Source organism: Phyllobates terribilis, unplaced genomic scaffold, assembly GCF_046119375.1.
Source record: "Phyllobates terribilis strain yellow unplaced genomic scaffold, ASM4611937v1 Scaffold_7__3_contigs__length_470593459, whole genome shotgun sequence".
Lineage (NCBI taxonomy): Eukaryota > Metazoa > Chordata > Amphibia > Anura > Dendrobatidae > Phyllobates > Phyllobates terribilis.
Window position 1 is genome coordinate 159040012 of NW_027362767.1, and position 20216 is coordinate 159060227.

Below are 20216 nucleotides of genomic sequence, written 5' to 3' on the forward strand. Positions count from 1 at the left end.
TGCAGCTCTGAAATATGGCAAAACTAGTGGTGAATGGCATCTTGGCAGCTTCACGCTTGATTTTCCTCAATTCATGGGCAGTTATTTTGCGCTTTTTTGCCCAACACACTTCTTGCGACCCTGTTGGCTATTTGCCATGAAACGCTTGATTGTTCGGTGATCGCGCTTCAAAAGTTTGGAAATTTCAAGACTGCTGCATCCCTCTGCAAGACATCTCACAATTTTGGACTTTTCAGAGCCCATCAAATCTCTCTTCTGACCCATTTTGCCAAAGGAAAGGAAGTTGCCTAATAATTAAGCACACCTTATATAGGGTGTTAATGTCATTAGTCAACACCTCTCCTCATTACAGAGATGCACATCACCAGATTTACTTAATTGGTAGTTGGCTCTCAAGCCTATGCAGCTTGGAGTAGGACAACATGTATAAAAAATACTCATTTGCCTAATAATTCTGCACACAGTGTATGGTCTTTCCAATGGGGCATTACACACAGGATCCTCTGGGGAGTGTCTTTAGGCTGTTCAGTATAATTACTCTGTAAACCACACCCACTTTTGGAAAAGACTATTTAAATTAGCACTAAATGAAAAATCCCTATCTCTGACAGCTTATTGCAATTTTTTCTTTTTTTCTTTTTAATTAATTTTCATTAAAGTTTCCTTTGAACAAAAACAGATAAAATCTGCAATATCCCATCTATTAATGCATACATCCTGCCCCCCCCTTCAAAAAAAAAAAAAGAAGAAGAAGAAGAATGCATTGTTTCTCCCACATTACAGTATTGAGGATTTATAAAAAAAAACGAAAAAATTGATTGTTCAGGAGAGCCATGGGAATAAAATAAGAGCAATAAATGGTCACTTTGGATCTGGTGAACGGTCCCACTTAAGTTTGCACCATCTATTAGTTGGATTTCTTTGGTCAACTAAGTTATGCAGATGTTTCGTGCAAGGGATTACACAATTTCCTTGATGATCTTGCCAAAAAATATATCTAAAACACACTACTGTGGTTGAGAGTACATGAGAAAATTTTGGGTTGCAAATGAAGTTAGATCAGGTCTATCTAGTGCCATAAATTGACCATCCCTGGAGTAAGTCCTAGTTCGGTAAAGGTACAATAGGTAAGCGCTCTGCCAATGTTTCACAATAATTTGGCGACCCATCAGATAGCACAGACTCTGTGTCACAAGTTTGAGCTCACACCCTTTGACAAAACAAGAATTTCTATTTTAACATTTGGGGAATGGAGGAGAAAAGCCACCCAGAGGGTGATGACTGCCGATCTCGTGGGTTTACATTTGACTTTGTCAACATCTGTTTTGTGGCTCCATAATTATAACATTTGCCACGTTTACGATAATTGCTGCTTACCATTTTTTGGAACAGCTTTCTTTTCAGTTTCCAGGGTTAAGTTAAAGTCTGAACTCATACTTAAAGGCATGGTCCACTTCAGACTAGTTCTCTGTAAGATTTGGTAGTGTCCTAGAGCTAGGAAACATTATAATCATCTCTTATCTATGGGGAGAAATACACAAAATTTCCTCCTGCAATGGCAAATAAAGGCTGAATATCCCACAGTCTAAAGCAAAAATTGACCTGGTGACAGGTCCTCTGTGAATATCAGAGGAGGCAACAAAAAAACTGCGGACAAGTACAGAGCTGCTATCACTTATCATTAGGTCATGGTTAAAAAATGACTTTATTAGGATCATATTTATGGTACCATTTACAGCAACTATTACTTGATATATTGTATTTACAACAATGATAAGACTACAGATCAGAGCACAGTTTAATACTAACACAGTCTGCTAATGAAAATTGGGCCCTTCACTTTATAGACATGGTCACTAAGTTTGTTTGACACTCTGATAATTAAAAGACCTGTCACCTGGTCAAAATTGGCAAGTAATTACTCCTCCTATCTTATTGCCAATGCTCCCCTGTGTGTGAGATATAAGCCTTTTTATCTAGTGCTAATTTTATGGCATCTCCTAGGGGGCATGGCTCGCAGGGTAATTATGCGGGGCAACTAAGAGCCATGCCCCCTAGGAGAGGCCATAAAATGAGCAATATCATATCTCTGGAACCATATAGCACATTAAAAAAAAAGAAAGATGGAATATTCAGTGTGAATAAAATAAGGGCAAAAATTTGCCACTTATAAATAAACAATAATTAGGAGAGAATTATTTTCTAACTTGATAAAAATATTTATGCTGACACCATTAGGGGGAGCTGAATACATTTCTATTGAACTTTATATAAAACTGTCTTTATACAGTAAGCTCTCCTTATCAGTGACTACAAGTATCGCAGTGTCACAACAAGCAGGCAAAGCAGTTTAGTCCTTGGCTTCTTCCCACCACTGTAAGTCAGCGTGTCCTGTGATTTTAGAAGCCCCTGTCTGGTGGCAGAGACAGTTCAAGTGGTCACTCTACTTAGAGAGTTGAAGTAGTCACTCCACTAAGAGTGTTCATGTGGTCACTTCATTGAGAGGATTCAAGTGGTCACCCCACTGAGAGGGTTCAAGTAGTCACCCCACTGAGAGGGTTCAAGTAGCCACCCCACTGAGAGGGTTCAAGTAGTCACCCCACTGAGAGGGTTCAAGTAGTCACTCCACTAAGAGTGTTCATGTGGTCACCCCACTGAGAGGGTTCAAGTGGTCACCCCACTGAGAGGGTTGAAGTAGTCACTCCACTAAGAGTGTTCATGTGGTCACCCCACTGAGAGGGTTCAAGTGGTCACCCCACTGCGAGGGTTGAAGTAATCACTCCACTAAGAGTGTTCATGTGGTCACCCCACTGAGAAGGTTGAAGTAGTCACTCCAATAAGAGTGTTCATGTGGTCACCCCACTGAGAAGGTTGAAGTAGTCACTCCACTAAGAGTGTTCATGTGGTCACCCCACTGAGAAGGTTGAAGTAGTTACTCCACTAAGAGTGTTCATGTGGTCACCCCACTGAGAAGGTTGAAGTAGTCACTCCAATAAGAGTGTTCATGTGGTCACCTCACTGAGAAGGTTGAAGTAGTCAGTCACTCAAATAAGAGTGTTCATGTGGTCACCCCACTGAGAGGGTTCAAGTGGTCACCCACTGAGAGGGTTCAAGTAGTCACCCCACTAAGAGGGTTCAAGTGGTCACCCCACTGAGATGGTTGAAATAGTCACTCCATTAAGAATGTTCAAGTGGTCACCCCACTGAGATGGTTGAAGTAGTCACTCCACTAAGAATGTTCAAGTGGTCACCCCACTGAGAGGGTTCTAATGGCCAACTCACTTTCTTGTAAAAGTATCTTGATGCAGGCCATGTGATCCCTTTTATCCAAATAACTTAAGGATATACTGATTAGAATACTATACAAGTTTCCTTGTAGTCGTGACTATCCAGAGGTTGCAAGAGCGCCAACTAGTTGTGTTTTTATTAAGACATCTGCTTCCATTTCATGTCCTCTTTAAAACTTTCTCATGTATTAAAATAGTAGATTTCCATTGGATCGAGGTCTGGATCTAACAATCCATGATTGTACTGTAGACACAATCTAATGTCACTTCTTTATTGACTGGAACCTGCAAGATAAGTAGGAACATAGTCAACAATTTACAGTCTGGAAGTTTTGTTGCAGAGTGTAGATTTGGCTTAAAATAGAAACCCCTTATTATTAAAAATAAAAAAATTGAAAACACCTCAAAACCTAATCTCACTGAGAAGCATTAAGGGGTTCTCTAACCTGTGGTTCTTTTACTATTGTCCATTATAGCTCCCAATACACTCTGGCAATTTGAGGTTACTGCCATTAAAGGGGATGTCTGTACTGATGAGCAAATCCTTTTGTGGCAAATTGAACTCTTCCGGGAGCCAGGAAAGGGGTGAATAAATAAATAATACTAACCTCCTCACTAACCGTTTTTTCCACCATAGTCCCCTGTTCTCCACGAAGCCCCCTCCAGCCTCTTTTTTGCTTCTGTGCCAGAAGTGACACCTTCTTCCTTTATCTTCACTCCACGGTAGTGCTTTCAATGCTGAGGAGACCTATGACGTCACGTCACTTGTCATGATATCACAACATTGTCACCAGAGGTCTAATGAGCGCCTCAAGTGATGCAAATGAAGAGGCCAGAGGCCTATTTGGCATCGGAAGGCTTAGCCCAGAAGATGGAGGAAGAGGATGTTGCCTGTGGTGCAGAAGAAAGAAGAGCTGTATGGAGGACTGGATGGGGGGCTGTGAACCAAACAGGTGAATGGCAATGTATTCTTTTCACCCTACATTTATTATACTGTCAGTTCTAGAGCAAAATAAGGGGCACTTGATTCACTTCAAATAAAGTTTAAAGGGAATCAAAATTCCGCTCAAATTTGAGCAAATTGCTCAAAAATTTGCTGAATTTTGGCAGATTCGCTCATCACTAGTTGTCTGTCATTGATGCTCATTGATTTAAATGGGCACCCTCCAACTCTAACATGGCATTAACATTATAGTTCACACATTCCTAAGTGGTGATGGCATGGGGGGTGCTCCTGAAATCGGCATATCTATGGAGACTAATGGTTTATGTGTATCATACCATAGTTGTGTTCTTTGCTGTAGTATATATCGTGGTCAAAATACATTTCTCTTTCTGTTCTTCAGCTTTTTTATTCCTCTGCTCGACCTACAGGGATTCAATTATAAGCAATTACAGGCTAAAGACTCACAAAACATTCACCCCAGACCATTCTGCTATTTGCTATCATGAAAGAAACGTCTCTATGTAGAGAATGGCTATGTTCAGGGAAGGTATAAATAAAGGGAGACTCTAGAACTCTTTGGAGATTATTGGAACTCACAAGCCTGTGTATTTCTCTGTTCTCACTGACTGTCAACTGATTCCCAGAAACTTTTCAATTGGAGTTAGAATTGCTCTAACAACCCTAACAATCTGCAGCTGTTAGAACATGCAAGGAGTCATGGTTTTCCATCTTCTAGATACTTATGTAACAGTGAAGCACAATCTATTGGGAACTGAACTGTTATTTAATCCAGATTATTCATATCTACCTTATTCACAGTACATAAAGATACAGTTTTCTGGGAACGGGGCGTGTTCTCATGTAAGCGTGGGGGATGGTTTAACTAGGCTTGGGTGGGACTTAGTCAAGTTGTTTCTTATAAGTATTGGAAACTATAAATAAATAAAATATATAGACTGATGTTTTGTACAGGAAATACTTTGGAAATTAGTGAATATGTAATAGGTCGACATATTTCTGAGATTGACCAGTCACCTTCGGGAGTGATTTAATGTATATTTTTTTCAGTAAGCACAAAAAACGTAACACTACTATTTTATTCTACGTACTTTCATAACAGGTGGGTGTTCTTTTAATGCAATTTCATGATAAAAATTCTCCTTCTGAAAATCTTCAATAATTGGAATATGTTTTGTTTTTTTCTCACTGATACAAGAAAAACAAAAAGTACCGTAATTTCTTTAAGGCATCAAAAGTGAAATAAATTGTTAGATTAAATGAATGTGACTCATAACATTTTTTTTTACCCAAGACCACATGAACACATTTTCTCTTTCATATCCTTATTTTTTTATGCATTTACACTCCTAACAAATAGTGTTTTCAGCCACATATGGAGTATCGACTTACTTAGGAGAAATTGCACAACAGATTTTGGGGTCCATTTTTTTCCTGTTAGCCTTGTGAAAATAAAAAATTTGGGGCTAAATTAAAATTTTTGTGAAAAAAAGTAAAATGTTAATCTTTTTCCTTCCACATTGTATTAATTCATATGGCGCACCTGAAAGGTTAAAAAAAAAAACTTCTTGTATGTGGTTTTGAGCAGTTTGAGGGGTACAGTTTTTAGAATGGTGTCACTTATGGGTATTTTCTGTCCTATAGACCCTCGAAAGTCACTTCAAATGTCATGTGGTCCCTGAAAAAAAATGTCTTTTGTAAATGTTGAATTAAAAAAAATGACAACTTTCTGCTCAACTTTTAACCCTTTTAACATCCTAAAAAAATATATGTCTCAAAAATAAAGTAGATATGTGGTAAATGTTATTTATTAACTATTTTCTGTGACATAACGCTCTGCTATAAGGGCATAAGAATTAAAAGTTTGAAAATTGTGAAATTTAAAAAAAAATTGCCAAATTTCCAATATTTTCACAAATAAATGCAAGTCATATAGAACAAATTATACCACTATCTTGAAGTACAATATTTCACGAAAAAAAAAAAACAACTAAGAATCACTGGGATCCATTGAAGCATTCAAGAGTTATTACTAGTGTTGAGCCACCCCCGTAGTGTTCGAGTTCGGTTCGGTTCGTCGAACACCCGTGTGTTCGCCGAACTGTTCGTCGAACTGTTCGTCGAACACCTTCGAACACCGTTAAAACCAATGGCAGGCAAACAAAAACACATAGAAACACATAGAAAACACCTTCAAAGGTGTCCAAAAGCTGACAAACTGCTCAGAAGACACAACTAACACATGGAAAAGTGACAAGTACATATAGTCATGCGAAAAGAAAAGAGGTGGAGGAGTAAAAGGAGGGGGAGACACAGATATAGGCATGTCATGCCCTTCTAAAATCCAAAAAGTGAGAAGTCGAGACGGCCAGTCCGCTCCTGCCCGTGCCACCTCCGTGTCGCCGGGTTTGTGCCAGAGCCGCGGTGAACCCTGACGGCCAGCCCCCCTCTCCCAATACTGGTGCCTGTCCGCTGGTGGGTCGAGAGAGCCCCCCTGTGGTGGAGGCAGCTCTAAGCTTTTTAATTTAAATTGTCCCTCTAATTTGAATGAATACACTTTAAATCCATTTACAAAGATCTATTGGAGGGCAAGTCTCATGCCAGCAGCCGCGTAATTCCAGCTCTAGTAGCGTCCACTAAAGCTGCTGCAGTTAAAAAGCTTTTATAAGGATCGAGCTCGGCTGTCCACCGCAAGGCATCCTAGTGCCAGTCCCAGCCCCTATGCCTTGGGGTGCCTCCTGATGCTCTTCACTAAGTATCCCGTGGTCCCGAAGCATTTCCTTTGAAAAAATTAAGTGTCCAAACTACAGGTGGTGTAGCTTGCTTAACAGCCGGGATAATCCGCTGACTAGCAGACACTGCTACTAGGCACAAAGTATTTCCTGGGCTAGATGCAGTTAAAAATTTGTAAGTAGATACTCTCGTTGGATGCTGAGAAAGCATTCCATAGAGTCTCCTGGCACGCCATATATGATTCTCTTAAAAAGCTTGGGGTAGGGGTCTAGGGGACCCTTTTATAGCCAAAATCACGGCCCTGTATCACAATACGTCACCTAGGCTGAAGATAAATGGAACTGTAGCACCGAGGGCTCGGTTGCTACAGACGTATTGCACCTCACCCAGAGGTGTGATATCTCACTCTCAGATAAGGATGGAGTGTGGATCAGGACCCGACACCTGCATGCATTACACCACATTGCCGTGGGGCAGGGCGACCAATATGCCCCTGAGATGGGCACGACAGTCCCTGTCCCTGGCTGGAGTGGGGGGAGGGAACACTGAGGAAGGGGAACCCTGCAGTGCAGGAGCAGGGAGGAAGCAGTTCCTGGGTGCATTGAGAAGGGAGTATAAAAGGTGGGCACCATCTTAGTTCAGTGCAGAGAAGTCTGAGCAGAAGTGGCAGGGAGCAGGGGCTCTGCATGAGCTCTGCTCCGGAGGCGGGCCTAGTAACAGAGGCCCAGGCCTGCAAGAGGGAGAAGGAAGGAAGAGGAGCGGAGAAGGCTCCAGGAACGAGGAATGAAGGGATCCCAGGGGTGCGGACGGGCAAGTCGCCACCGCACGCCCGAATCCACCTGCGTGGAGGGGTCAGGCCAAAGGGGGAGACCGGTCCCCGAACTAGTGGAGGCAGGAAACGACCCTCAGCTAGAAACCGGAGGCTCTGAAATTTTATGTGGCGCAGCCCCTTGCTCCACCCGCTAGGAAGGCACCACATAGGGTCAGGGAAACTGGCGCCAAGTTTACCAAGAGGAGGCCCGAGGCAGCCGGACAGAAGTGTTGGTAAGAAAGGCCAGACAAAGGACACACAAAGGGGGTCCTGTGAAGCGCTCCAAAGTTATCTGGGAGTTGTCTGAGCCCCTCACCTGGTGAGCACAGTACGACGTGGGCAGCCGTTACCTGCAGACGTGGTCTGGATAATAAGAACTGTGAGTAAAGGCCCTGAACTGCATCACTGACTCCGTGTCGTTACTGCTGCTGCCCTGCACCATCACCCCCATCCTCCGCATACACTGCCCTGAGGCTATACTCCTCCCGTGGGGAGTTATGCTACGCTCTGCTGCACCCACAACACCAGCCTTAGCGGTCTGCCCTGTAGCGGCGGTTCACTCTGACCGCAATCCACGGGTGGCGTAGTCGGACATTTAAACATCAAAACCACATAAATAGTTCCGCCACTGGTTTGACCGCCCTGAGCCACGGAACTGGGTCGCCGCCACGAAGACTACAACCACCAGCATCCACCAAAAAGGGTCCGGCTCCGGGTGTCCCAAGGCCCAGGGGGTGCGTCAGAACATTTTCATCACCTTTCACAATCACCAATGGGACAAGGCAGGGATGTCCTCTGTCCCCTCTCTTATACATCCTAGTGACGGAGCACCTGCTCTCATCAATTCGCCATAACCCCAATATTAGGTGGATTGAGGTGGGAGACACCGAGTACAAGTGCTCTCTATTTGCTGATGATGTCCTAGTATATATCACTCAATCACATATATCCATCCCTGCTGTTATGGCTGAAATAGATCACTTTGTTACATGGTAAAATTTTAAAATCAATGCAGCGAAGTCTGAGGCCCTCGATGTCTCCCTCCCTAAATCCATATAGGATTCCATCCAGTCCAACTTTCCCTTTGCCTGGCCCTCACAGGGTATCAAATACTTAGGAATTCCTATTCATAGAGACCTCTCCCATCTATGTTATCTTAATTTTGGGCCCTTTATTGAACAATTCCATACAGACCACGGTTGGCAAGTTAGAACTGTAAGATTCACTACGTGAACCACTGGTGTTTTGTGGAAAAGCACATGTACACCGCGTTCCAAATTATTATGCAAAAAGTGTTTAGGAGTGATAAGGGAAGAATTTGTTTGTTTGTCAGTTAAACTCATTGATGGTGATGTGTGTCAGGGCTCTTTATATCACTGTAAGCAATTGCAGACACCTGTGCTAATTAGTTTGGCAGGTGTGTCCAATGAAAGGCAAGACTACTTAAGAAGGCTCTCTCACATTATTAAGCAGCCTACATTTTCTGCCAAAATGGGAAAGAAAAAGGATGTGTCGGCTGCTGAGAAGCAACAAATTGTGGAGTGTTTAGGTCAAGGCATGACTACAATCAACATTGTGCGATGATCAGGATGAAGTGTCTTGGCAATCAAGAAGTATGTAGCTGATTCACAGTACACACGTGTGCGTGCTGATAAGGGCAAATTGAGGACTCTTTCCTACAGGCAATTACGTCAGGTTGAAACAGCAGCGGCAAAAAAGCCTTGTCATAGCAGCAGACAAGTTTTTGAAGCTGCTTGTGCCTCCAACGTCCCCCGAACAACAAGATGCAGGGTCCTTCAGAGGTTTGCATCCTGTCGACCTCCTCTATCCACTTCACACAAGCAGAAACGGCTCCAGTGGGCCAAACATTACATGAAGACTGATTTCAAAACTGTTTTGTTCACGGATGAGTGCCGTGCAGCGCTCGATGGTCCAGATGAATGGAGTGGAGGATGGCTGGTTGATGGACACCCCACGCAAACACGGCTACAGCGCCAACAAGGAGGAGGTGGAGTAATGTTTTGGACTGGAATCATGGGGAGAGAGATTGTCGGCCCCTTTAGGATCCCTGAAGGCGCTAAAGATGAACTCCATAATGTATGTGGATTTTCTCAAACAGCACTTCCTGCCATGGTTCAAGAAGAAGAACCGTGTATTTCACAGCAAGATCATTTTTCTGCATGATAATGCACCATCTCATGCTGCACATAAAACATCTGCATCTCTGGCTGATATGGGCATAAAAGGGGACAAACTTATGGTGTGACCCCCATGCTCCCCTGACCTCTACCCCATTCAGAACCTTTGGAGCATCATTAAAAGGAGTGTCTATGATGGCGGGAGGCAGTTCACATCTAAGCAACAGCTCTGGGAGGGTATTCTGTCCTCATGCAAAACAATTGAAGCAGAAACCATCCAAAACCTGACAAATTCAATAGACGAGAGAGTTCAGAAGCTCCTTTCGAACAAGGGGTCCTATGTGAAAATGTAACATCACCTAGAATAAAGTTTTGAGTTGAAAACTGTTTGATTTCAGTTTCTAACAACCTGCTAATGCTTATAATTTCAAAAATGACCATTTTTTTGGTCTTTATTAAAATGAAAAGGTTGATCGAAAAGTTTGGGGGATCTAAGAGTGTGGCAACCCAGTAGTCATGATTACTCCGAATTCTGACAATATGAGGGTCATGCTGCAGGTAGTGCAGCAAGAAGGCACTTATGTGTCTTGCGCATCTCGGAGCCCCAAAATTATTTTCCGGGCTAGATGCAGCTAAAAATTATTTTTAATTTTAAATCTGGTGAAGCTTATTATAGATGGCCTAATAGGATCAGTGCTGCACACTGCTACAAAGCCCAAATTATTTTCCAGTCAAGATACAGATAAACATGATTAGTAATTTGAAAGCTTAAAACGGTTGGTAGGGTGATTTTAACCAATCATCAAGCTTTTACTCTCCCCAGGATGACACAGGGGTAGAAAAGTCGTTTCGGATCCATGATTTGTTCATCTTTATGAACGTGAGTCTGTCTACATTATCAGTGGAGAGCCGCGTGCGCTTATCTGTCAGCACACCACCAGCAGCGCTGAACACACGTTCAGACAGAACGCTGGCTGCGGGGCATGACAAGATCTCCAAGGCGTAAGTGGCTAGCTCCGGCCATTTATCCAGATTGGAAGCCCAAAAAGAGCAAGGGTCCAGTGACACAGTCGTGGCTTCAATGTTTACTTGGAGATACTCCTGTACCATCGTCTCTAGGCGTTGACTATGTGTCAGACTTCTTGTCTCCTGTGGCCTTGCAAAGGATGGGCTAAAAAAGTGGTGAAATGATTCCGCAAAATTGATGTTACCAGCAGATACTGTGGTTCTGTTACGGTTTGAGTGCTGAACACTTGACGGTCCCACGGTTGGCAAGTTGGAACTGTGAGATTCACTACGTGCACCACTGGTATTTTGTGGAAAAGCACATGTAAGATTCTGCAACAGTCTCTGCTGATACTCCTGCATGCGTGCATCCCTTTCTATGGCAGGAATAATTTCTGCAAATTTACTTTTGTACCGGGGATCTAACAGTGTTGCAACCCAGTAGTCAGGATTATTTCTAATTCTCACAATTCGAGGGTCATGTTGCAGGTAGTGCAGCAAGAAGGCACTCATGTGTGTTGCGCATCCAGGAGCACCAAGTCCCTGTTGTGTTGGTGGCGAGGTAACAATCATGCTTCCTTCCTCTGTCCTCTCCCCCCAACCTCGCACAACAGAAATGTGATCAAGGTCTCCCTCATCTGATGAGTCTTCCATCAGTTCGTCCTCCACTTCTTCCTGGGCTCCTGCACCTTCCTCAGTAGTTTGGCTGCTACCATGCGCCCTGGTAAAACCATCTCCCCCACCCTCACATGCCTGCCGCCTTGGTGCTGCCGACCGTCTGGACCTTGCAGATGTTAGCCCTTCCGCATACAACTCCTCCTCCTCTACTTCCTCCACCTCCTCTTGTGCCACCACCTGACTCCGAATTCTGTTTAACATGTGCTCCAGCATGTAAATCACCGGAATAGTCATGCTGATAATGGCATCGTCAGCACTAAACATCTTCGTCGCCATTTCAAAACTGTGCAGAAGGGTGCATAGGTTCCTGATCGGAGACCACTCCTCCAGCGTGATTTGCTCCACCTCTGAATCTCGTTGGCCCAGGCTATACGTCAGAACGTATTGCACCAGGGCTTGTCAGTGCTGCCACAGTCGCTGCAACATGTGCAGAGTTGAATTCCACCGGGTAGGCACATCGCATTTTAGCCGGTGAAGTGGCAGGCCCAACGACTTCTGTAGAGATGTAAGTCGCTGAGCTGCGGGATGCGAACGGCGGAAGTGAGCACACAGCGACCGTGCCCTCTGCAGAAGGCCATCTAGTCTGGGATAGTGGGCTAAAAATTGCTGGACAACCAGGTTCAACACGTGAGCCATACAAGGCACGTGTGTGACATTGCCCCGGCGAAGGGCCGCACCCAGGTTTGCAGCATTGTCGCACACGGCCTTCCCTGGTTTCAGGTCCAGTGGAGACAACCATTCATGAAATTGGTTCTCCAGAGCTGACCACAACTCCTCAGCTGTGTGACTCACATTTCCCAGACATTTCAATGTAAAAACCGCCTGATGACGTTGAGCCCTACTGCCAGCATAGTAAGGAGGTGTGCAGGATCCCTTCTGCGCAGTTAGAAAGCTTGTGGCATGACCAGACAGGCTTTGGGTGCAGGTGGAAGACCGAGAGGAGGTTGAGGAGGCAGAAGCAGTGGAGGAACTTTGACATAAAGAGGATTGACGCACAACTCGTGGGGACGGCAAGACTTGGACAGCAGCCCCTTGTCCTGCTGTCACCATAGTTACCCAGTGCCCAGTCAGCGACATGTAACGCCCCTGTCCATGCCTACTCGTCCAAGTGTCTGTGGTGAAATGCACCCTGTCACACACAGAGTTTCTCAAAGAAGCGGTGATGTTGTGTGCGACATGCTGGTGGAGCGCAGGCACACCTTTCTTTGAGAAGTAGTGCCGACTGGGCATCTGGTACTGGGGCACTGCGACGGACATAAGGTCTCGAAAATCCTCTGTGTCCACCAGGCGGAAAGGCAGCATTTCTGTAGCCAAGAGCTTGCAGATGGTGAAATTCAACCTCTTAGCTTTGTCATGGCTAGGAGGAAATGGTCTTTTACTTGTCCACATCTGAGGGACCGAGGGCTGGCTATTGTGCTTAGACGGGGTTGATAAGGGTGTCCCCGGCAAACTGCCGGTCTGTGAGGAAGATGCAGGCGGACATGTTAGGTTGCCTTGATCCAAAGGTGGTGCTATCGATGTCGGACAGCGCTCAACACCAGCTGGTGTTACCACCTCCAAAGAAAATGATGACCTGCCAATCACGCTGGCTGTTGCGGGTAAAGAGGTGGCAGGTCTGCGCCCCAAAACAGGTGTGACTGCTGTCCCCCCAGTCACAGAGGATGAAGAGGCCGCGGATGCACAAGATATGGCAGACGGTGATTGGCCCGGCCGGCTAGGCCGCATTGTAGCACACTGAGCTTCCCACTGCAACTTATGCTTCATGTCCATGTGCCGGTTCATGCATGAAGTACTCAAACTATGTATTTTTTGGCCTCTACTTAGCTTTTGCTGACAAATGTTACAGATAACACGAGTTGGGTCATCTTTATCGATCTGAAAAAATGCCCAGGCTATGCAAGGCTTAGCACCCATGCGACCTGAAGAGCCACCACGACTTGTGGTGAGAGGCAGAGTTGTGTTTGAGGATGCAGTTGTTGACGTGCTTCCAGTACTACGTCTCTGTCCAGGAAGGCGCAACCTGACCTCGTCGTCACTAGCATCTTCCTCCACCTCCTCTGCTGACCTCATCTCTTGGCTGACTGTGGGTTGACAGTAAGTGGGATCTCCGACCTCATCATCATCACCCTGTGCGTTATCACACCCGTCGTTCTCAGAGCCAACCTGTTCCTGCCCTGACAAAAAACTAAAGTTGTCGCTCCAATCAGGTATTTGAGTCTTATCATCGTCTTCCTCATTGTCTCCACCAACAGGAGTTACAGTTTGGGAATGAGGGTCTACATTATGGTCAGAACCTTCTGCGTCTGGTCCTGGATCCGACTCATAAAGATTCTGGGCATCAGTGCAGATCATTTCCTCGTCTGGATTCACAGAAGCGCTGGAGTCGACCTCTGATTCCCAGGCTATAGTATGAGTAAACAGCTCTGCAGACTCAACCATCTGTTCTACCTCATACTCAGACGGGCAGCTGGAGATTTAGGAGCTGTGAGGAAGCAAGTGCGATTTGGGTGACACCTTTGAGGACTGGAGTATTTCTGATGTTGAAGTTGATGTGGAGGAGAGCCCACTTAAAGGAGCACTTGATATCCGTTGAAGCACCTGCTGTTTTTGTGCCTCATCTGGAATTTGTAGCGATTGGCGTGGCCGTAAGAAAGGGATCTTATCACATTGTCCGCTAAAAGAAGTAGACATTTTAGTTTGGCTGGAAGATGGTCTTTCTTCTGCACCTACCCCACGGACACAACCTTTTTTCCCCTTCCCAACACGCCTATTCCCCTTTCCACCAGCAGCAGGCCTTTTTCCACTCATTTTGGTGGTTAACTAATTCACAACTCTGGAGTTGTTTGCACAAAAAAACAATGGATGGTAACCGAGCAGAGCTGAGTGGCCAAACTGTGGTATTAGGCCAAAACTATTGGCTGGGCTAGATGCAGAAAAAAATTATTTTTAATTTGCAACCTGATGGAGGTCAGTATAGATGGACTAATAGAACAAGTCCCACACGCTGCTAGAAGCCCAAATATTTTTTCAGAGATAAATGAAGAAAAAAATTATTTTTAATTTGCAACCTGATGGAGGTCAGTATAGATGGACTAATAGACCAAGTCCCACACACTGCTAGAAGCCCAAATATTTTTTCAGAGCTAGATGCAGAAAAAAATTATTTTTAATTTGCAACCTGATGGAGGTCAGTATAGATGGACTAATAGACCAAGTCCCACACACTGCTAGAAGCCCAAATATTTTTTCAGAGCTAGATGCAGAAAAAAATTATTTTTAATTTGCAACCTGATGGAGGTCAGTATAGATGGACTAATAGACCAAGTCCCACACACTGCTAGAAGCCCAAATATTTTTTCAGAGCTACATGCAGAAAAAAATTATTTTTAATTTGCAACCTGATGGAGGTCAGTATAGATGGACTAATAGACCAAGTCCCACACACTGCTAGAAGGCCAAATATTTTTTCAGAGCTAGATGCAGAAAAAAATTATATTCAGTTTGCAACCTGATGAAGGTCAGTATAGATGGACTAATAGAATGATGCTATGCCCAAAAGATTTTACTTCACTAGGTGCAGTAAAAAAATTGGTATTCTATACACAGGTGGTATATCTTGCAACACAGATAGGCTACTCCACTGACTAACACACTCTGCAATAGGCCAAAAAGGATTAGCTTTGCTAGATTCAGCCAAATGCTGTGAAAAAAACTTGCACAGCACTGGCACAGACCTGCCTGGCAAAAACTGATAGGAACTGATGTAACCTAGTCCTGAAAAGGACTCCAATTACAATTAGTCTTTACTCCCACAATCTATCTATTTAAGAGCACAGACCTGCCTGATAAAAGTCGTAGGAAATGCTGTAACCTAGTCCTTAAAAGGACTGCAATCACAACTATTCCCTACTCCCAAGCTATCTGTATATTTGTGCGAAAATTGGCTTGAAATTAACAAGGTATAGCGCACACAGCAACAGCGGTGCCGTCTAACACGCAGCTGCAGCAGTGAGAAAATGGTGGCGACGGGGAAAATGGCATGGTCTTATAGGGCAAGGACATGTGACATACACTGCCAATCACACATGCCCTTGCTTGTGTGAAAAAAAGCACTTCGCTCCGTGTGTGCGCTGCTGATAGGCTGACAGATTGCACCTCCCCACTGCAAATGCGGGAAAGAGAAAAAAAAATGGAGATCTTCATTGTTCCTGCAGAGATCCATCCCCTGCCCCTCCCCCCGCCCCGCTGTACACTCAAACTGCGTATTAACATTAATTTTCATCATTACTGAGAAAAAATCCAGTTATGATTTTGGTGCACGAACAGTTATCGAACATAACCTCGAACAGCCGAATTTTTCTCAAATTGTTCGTGTTCGCCGACCGGCTCGAACACCGCCCAAAACAGCTTGAATTTGAGATTGGCGAACAGTTCGAGTAGAACAACGCTCATCTCTAGTTATTACCACATAAAGTGACACTGGTCAGAATTGTAAAATTTGGCCTGGTCATGAAGGTGAAAACAGGCTCGGGGGTGAAGGAGTTAAATTGTGTAGGGCTTCGTGGGCATTATTAATGCCTAGGGTACTTTGGATGGGTATAGCACTATGTGGTTTGTGTACAGATGAGGGAAAAATGAGCAGGGTGATTAGAAGTTGATGAGCCTAAGATGTAATATGAGCCTTACATTCTGTAGAAACAAATTGTGGATAGAAGAAGTTGTCATGGTGGTCTGGGACGGATATAGAAGAAAAGGTAAAATTACTGTTTGATCAAAGAAAAGATCGTCATTGAGTTGCTGGTGTATTATCTATGGTGATACATAGGACTGCATGTAACATCCACTACATATGGGGATCTAAATAGCACAAGTTCACTCGGCCACAGGGTCCATCTGGCTATCGGTCTGCTGACTGGCTCCTGCAAAATCCCAGGCAACACAACATTCAGAATACACTTGAGAGTGATGGAGAATGCAAGAAAAGCTAAAATGCTCACCAGGTAGAAGAAGTCATTATCTTTTTCTTCAGGCAAAAAGCAAGTACAGCTCCCAATACTACCAGTGTGGCACACACCAATATTAGATTTCTCACTATTTTACTTTTCACTATCTCTGGAATATAAAGACAAATCAATTAAATATTCATTACATAGTTACATAGTTTATAAGGCCGAAAAAAGACAAGCGTCCATCCAGTTCAGCCTATTTCTTGTGCACTGCAGCTATTCCGCAGAGTTGATCCAGGGGAAGGCAAAAAAAAACCCATGCGGTAAAGGCCAATTTACATCATTGAGGAAAAATTCACTTCCCGACACCAATCTGGCAGTCAGATTAAATCCCTGGATTAATTAACTAAGCATAAGATGTAATTTTATTGTTCTCATTGTTATAAGCAAAAAGTTCTACAATGACAGATCCCTTAATCTACCTTCATAACATAATGTCCCCGGCTCGATGATCTTGGAGATGTTGATGACTCTGTTTGCAGCGGTGCACACCCAAGAGGAATTCATTCTTGTCCGATTAAGATGGAGGGTGGACGCCTCTTCTTTGTAGTCGGTGTTCAGACTGCTCCAAGTGATTGTCACATCGGCTTTGTTGACTGCACATGTTATGAAGCAGCCCCCATCCCCGGTGAGGTTATGGTGGACCTGTATGTCATGGTTTGTAAAATTACCTGAAATAAAGGAAATCTAAGTAAAGTCATGAAACACCAATAAGTCTCAATAAATCATCTGCAAACCGAGAGCGTCCTACATCATAAACCACTGCTGGTAAATAAACAGATATGACATACCTAGGTTATACCAGTGTGGATCATATGACTATATACAAGAAGATGTAAAACTTATACCAGCTGTACATATATCATTATATACAGGAGATGTCCAAGTTATACCAGCTGTACATATATAATAATATGCAGGAAATGCCCAGGTTATACCAGCTGTACATATATAATTATATACAAGAGATGCCCAGGTTATACCAGCTGTACATATATAATTATATACAGGAGAATCTCAGGTTATACCAGTTGTACATATATAATTATATACAGGAGAATCTCAGGTTATACCAGCTGTACATATATAATTATATACAGAAGATGCCCAGGTTATACCAGCTGTACATATATAATTATATACAGGAGATGCCCAGGTTATACCAGCTATACATATCTAATTATATACATAAGATGCCCAGGTTATACCAGCTGTACATATATTATGATATACAGGATATGCCCAGGTTATACCAGCTGTACATATTTAATTATATACAGGAGATGTCCAGGTTATACCAGCTGTACATATATAATTATATACAGGAGATGTCCAGGTTATACCAGCTGTATATATATAATTATACACAGGAGATGCCAGGTTATACCAGCTGTACATATATAATTATATACAGGAGTTGCCCAGGTTATACCAGCTGTGCATATATAATTATATATAGGAGATGCCCAGGTTATACCAGCTGTACATATATAATTATATGCAGGAGATGCCCTGGTTATACCAGCTGTACATATATAATTATATACAGGAGTTGCCCAGGTTATACCAGCTGTGCATATATAATTATATATAGGAGATGCCCAGGTTATACCAGCTGTACATATATAATTATATGCAGGAGATGCCCTGGTTATACCAGCTGTACATATATAATTATATGCAGGAGATGCCCTGGTTATACCAGCTGTACATATATAATTATATACAGGAGTTGCCCAGGTTATACCAGCTGTGCATATATAATTATATATAGGAGATGCCCAGGTTATACCAGCTGTACATATATAATTATATGCAGGAGATGCCCTGGTTATACCAGCTGTACATATATAATTATATACAGGAGATGCCCAGGTTATACCAGCTGCACATATATAATTATATACAGGAGATGCTCAGGTTATACCAGCTGTACATATATAATTATATACAGGAGATACCCAGGTTATACCAGCTGTATATATATATATAGATATAATTATATACAGAAGATGCTCAGGTTATATCAGCCATACATGTTTAATGCTTTACATTCATCATTAAGTACAGATGATGCCCAGGTTATTCCAACATGGTCCACTATATATAAGAAGATGTATAACACAAGGTTTGCCATATCTTACTGTGCACGCTGAGTTGGTAGCATTGGCTACAACTGTCTTCTTTCTTAAAAACACTGGCTGTGAACGTTCCACTGTCAGCCATGCTTATCTCTGCGATTCCTAACGAGCCATTCTCAGTATAAAGCTTTGATTTGAAGTTCCAACTTTTGATAATGATAGTGCTGTTCGGTGTAGTAGTTGCAATGTGGACCTTATTAAAAACCCAGGAAATATCCTCAAACTCTTCCTCGACCACTTGTAGAATTACATTCCCTCCCTCAAGGGCAGACACATATTTCTCTGCTCCACATGGACGGACACAAAAGACACCTGTCAATAGAAAGATGTTATAAAATATGGTGCACACTACCTCTACAGGTACTACAGCTTCCGCCAATGGCCGCTAATCGGAAGTACTCCAAAGCATCCAATTGCCCTGAAAAGACATGTGTAACACTGTGAGGTCTCGTGGGACTGTTTTAAACCCATTTCAAGCTCTTTAATGCTAAGACAGTCTCCTTAATATCAGAGTAACCTCAACCGATATAGCTACAGGTGTCACACACTTTCGGTACAGTTTCTTCAGTGTTTTAGGACTTTTTCTACCTATTGCTATGACTAAGATGTGAGCTATGACGTCCTCTCACTATCCAGATTCATTGTAGAATGGCGGCTGCATTTCCTGATTCTGCTTTTATACTGGCTACGGTAGTCTTTTCTGATCTTCCAATCATACTCGAGTTCATGTGATATTTTTCTGGCTAATGTATTCGCTTTCAATGTGTAAAATGGTGGCACCTATTTTAGACAAGTCGTATCGCATATTTTCTAATATAACGTGCTTGGGAAAATCCTAAAAATTCGGCACAAATTCAATTTCTACCAAATCGATTAGCTCACCGCTACTCAATAACATATAAGCCAGTTTTAGGGGATATTTGTGTTTTAGGTTTGTTTAGTGAATCATGTGAAGATAACTGAGTACCCTATTCTGGTGTTGCCCCCTCCATGCCACATCTACCACCCCTTGAATGTTTTTTGGATGAAAGGATTACATGTGGTGATGGAGCTACCCAATGACTCTTCTTGGAGTCCAGAAGATATTCCTCTCTTATGAGAACCTAAAATTGGCTCTTGTGAACTTAGTCTTAAATAGTGTTGAGCCACCCCCGTAGTGTTCGAGTTCGGTTCGGTTCGTCGAACGCCCGTGTGTTCGCCGAACTGTTCGTCGAACTGTTCGTCGAACACCTTCGAACACCGTTAAAACCAATGGCAGGCAAACAAAAACACATAGAAACACATAGAAAACACCTTCAAAGGTGTCCAAAAGCTGACAAACTGCTCAGAAGACACAACTAACACATGGAAAAGTGACAAGTACATATAGTCATGCGAAAAGAAAAGAGGTGGAGGAGTAAAAGGAGGGGGAGACACAGATATAGGCATGTCATGCCCTTCTAAAATCCAAAAA

The 20216-nt window shown here is 43.3% G+C and overlaps 1 protein-coding gene across 1 annotated transcript in view; it reads right to left on the reverse strand.

The window, feature by feature from the left end:
• Positions 1 to 3246: 3246 nt before the first annotated feature.
• Positions 3247 to 20216, reverse strand: part of LOC141153000 (uncharacterized) — a 28448-nt gene continuing 11478 nt past the window's right edge. Inside the window, exons 2-7 of the mRNA XM_073637670.1 lie at positions 18767 to 19075; positions 17045 to 17293; positions 16614 to 16728; positions 5343 to 5439; positions 4569 to 4655; positions 3247 to 3572 (exon numbers count right to left, since the gene is read on the reverse strand). Of these exons, the coding sequence (XP_073493771.1) occupies positions 3513 to 3572; positions 4569 to 4655; positions 5343 to 5439; positions 16614 to 16728; positions 17045 to 17293; positions 18767 to 19075 (917 nt within the window). The 3' untranslated portion in view covers positions 3247 to 3512. The remainder of the gene's footprint in view (positions 3573 to 4568; positions 4656 to 5342; positions 5440 to 16613; positions 16729 to 17044; positions 17294 to 18766; positions 19076 to 20216) is intronic.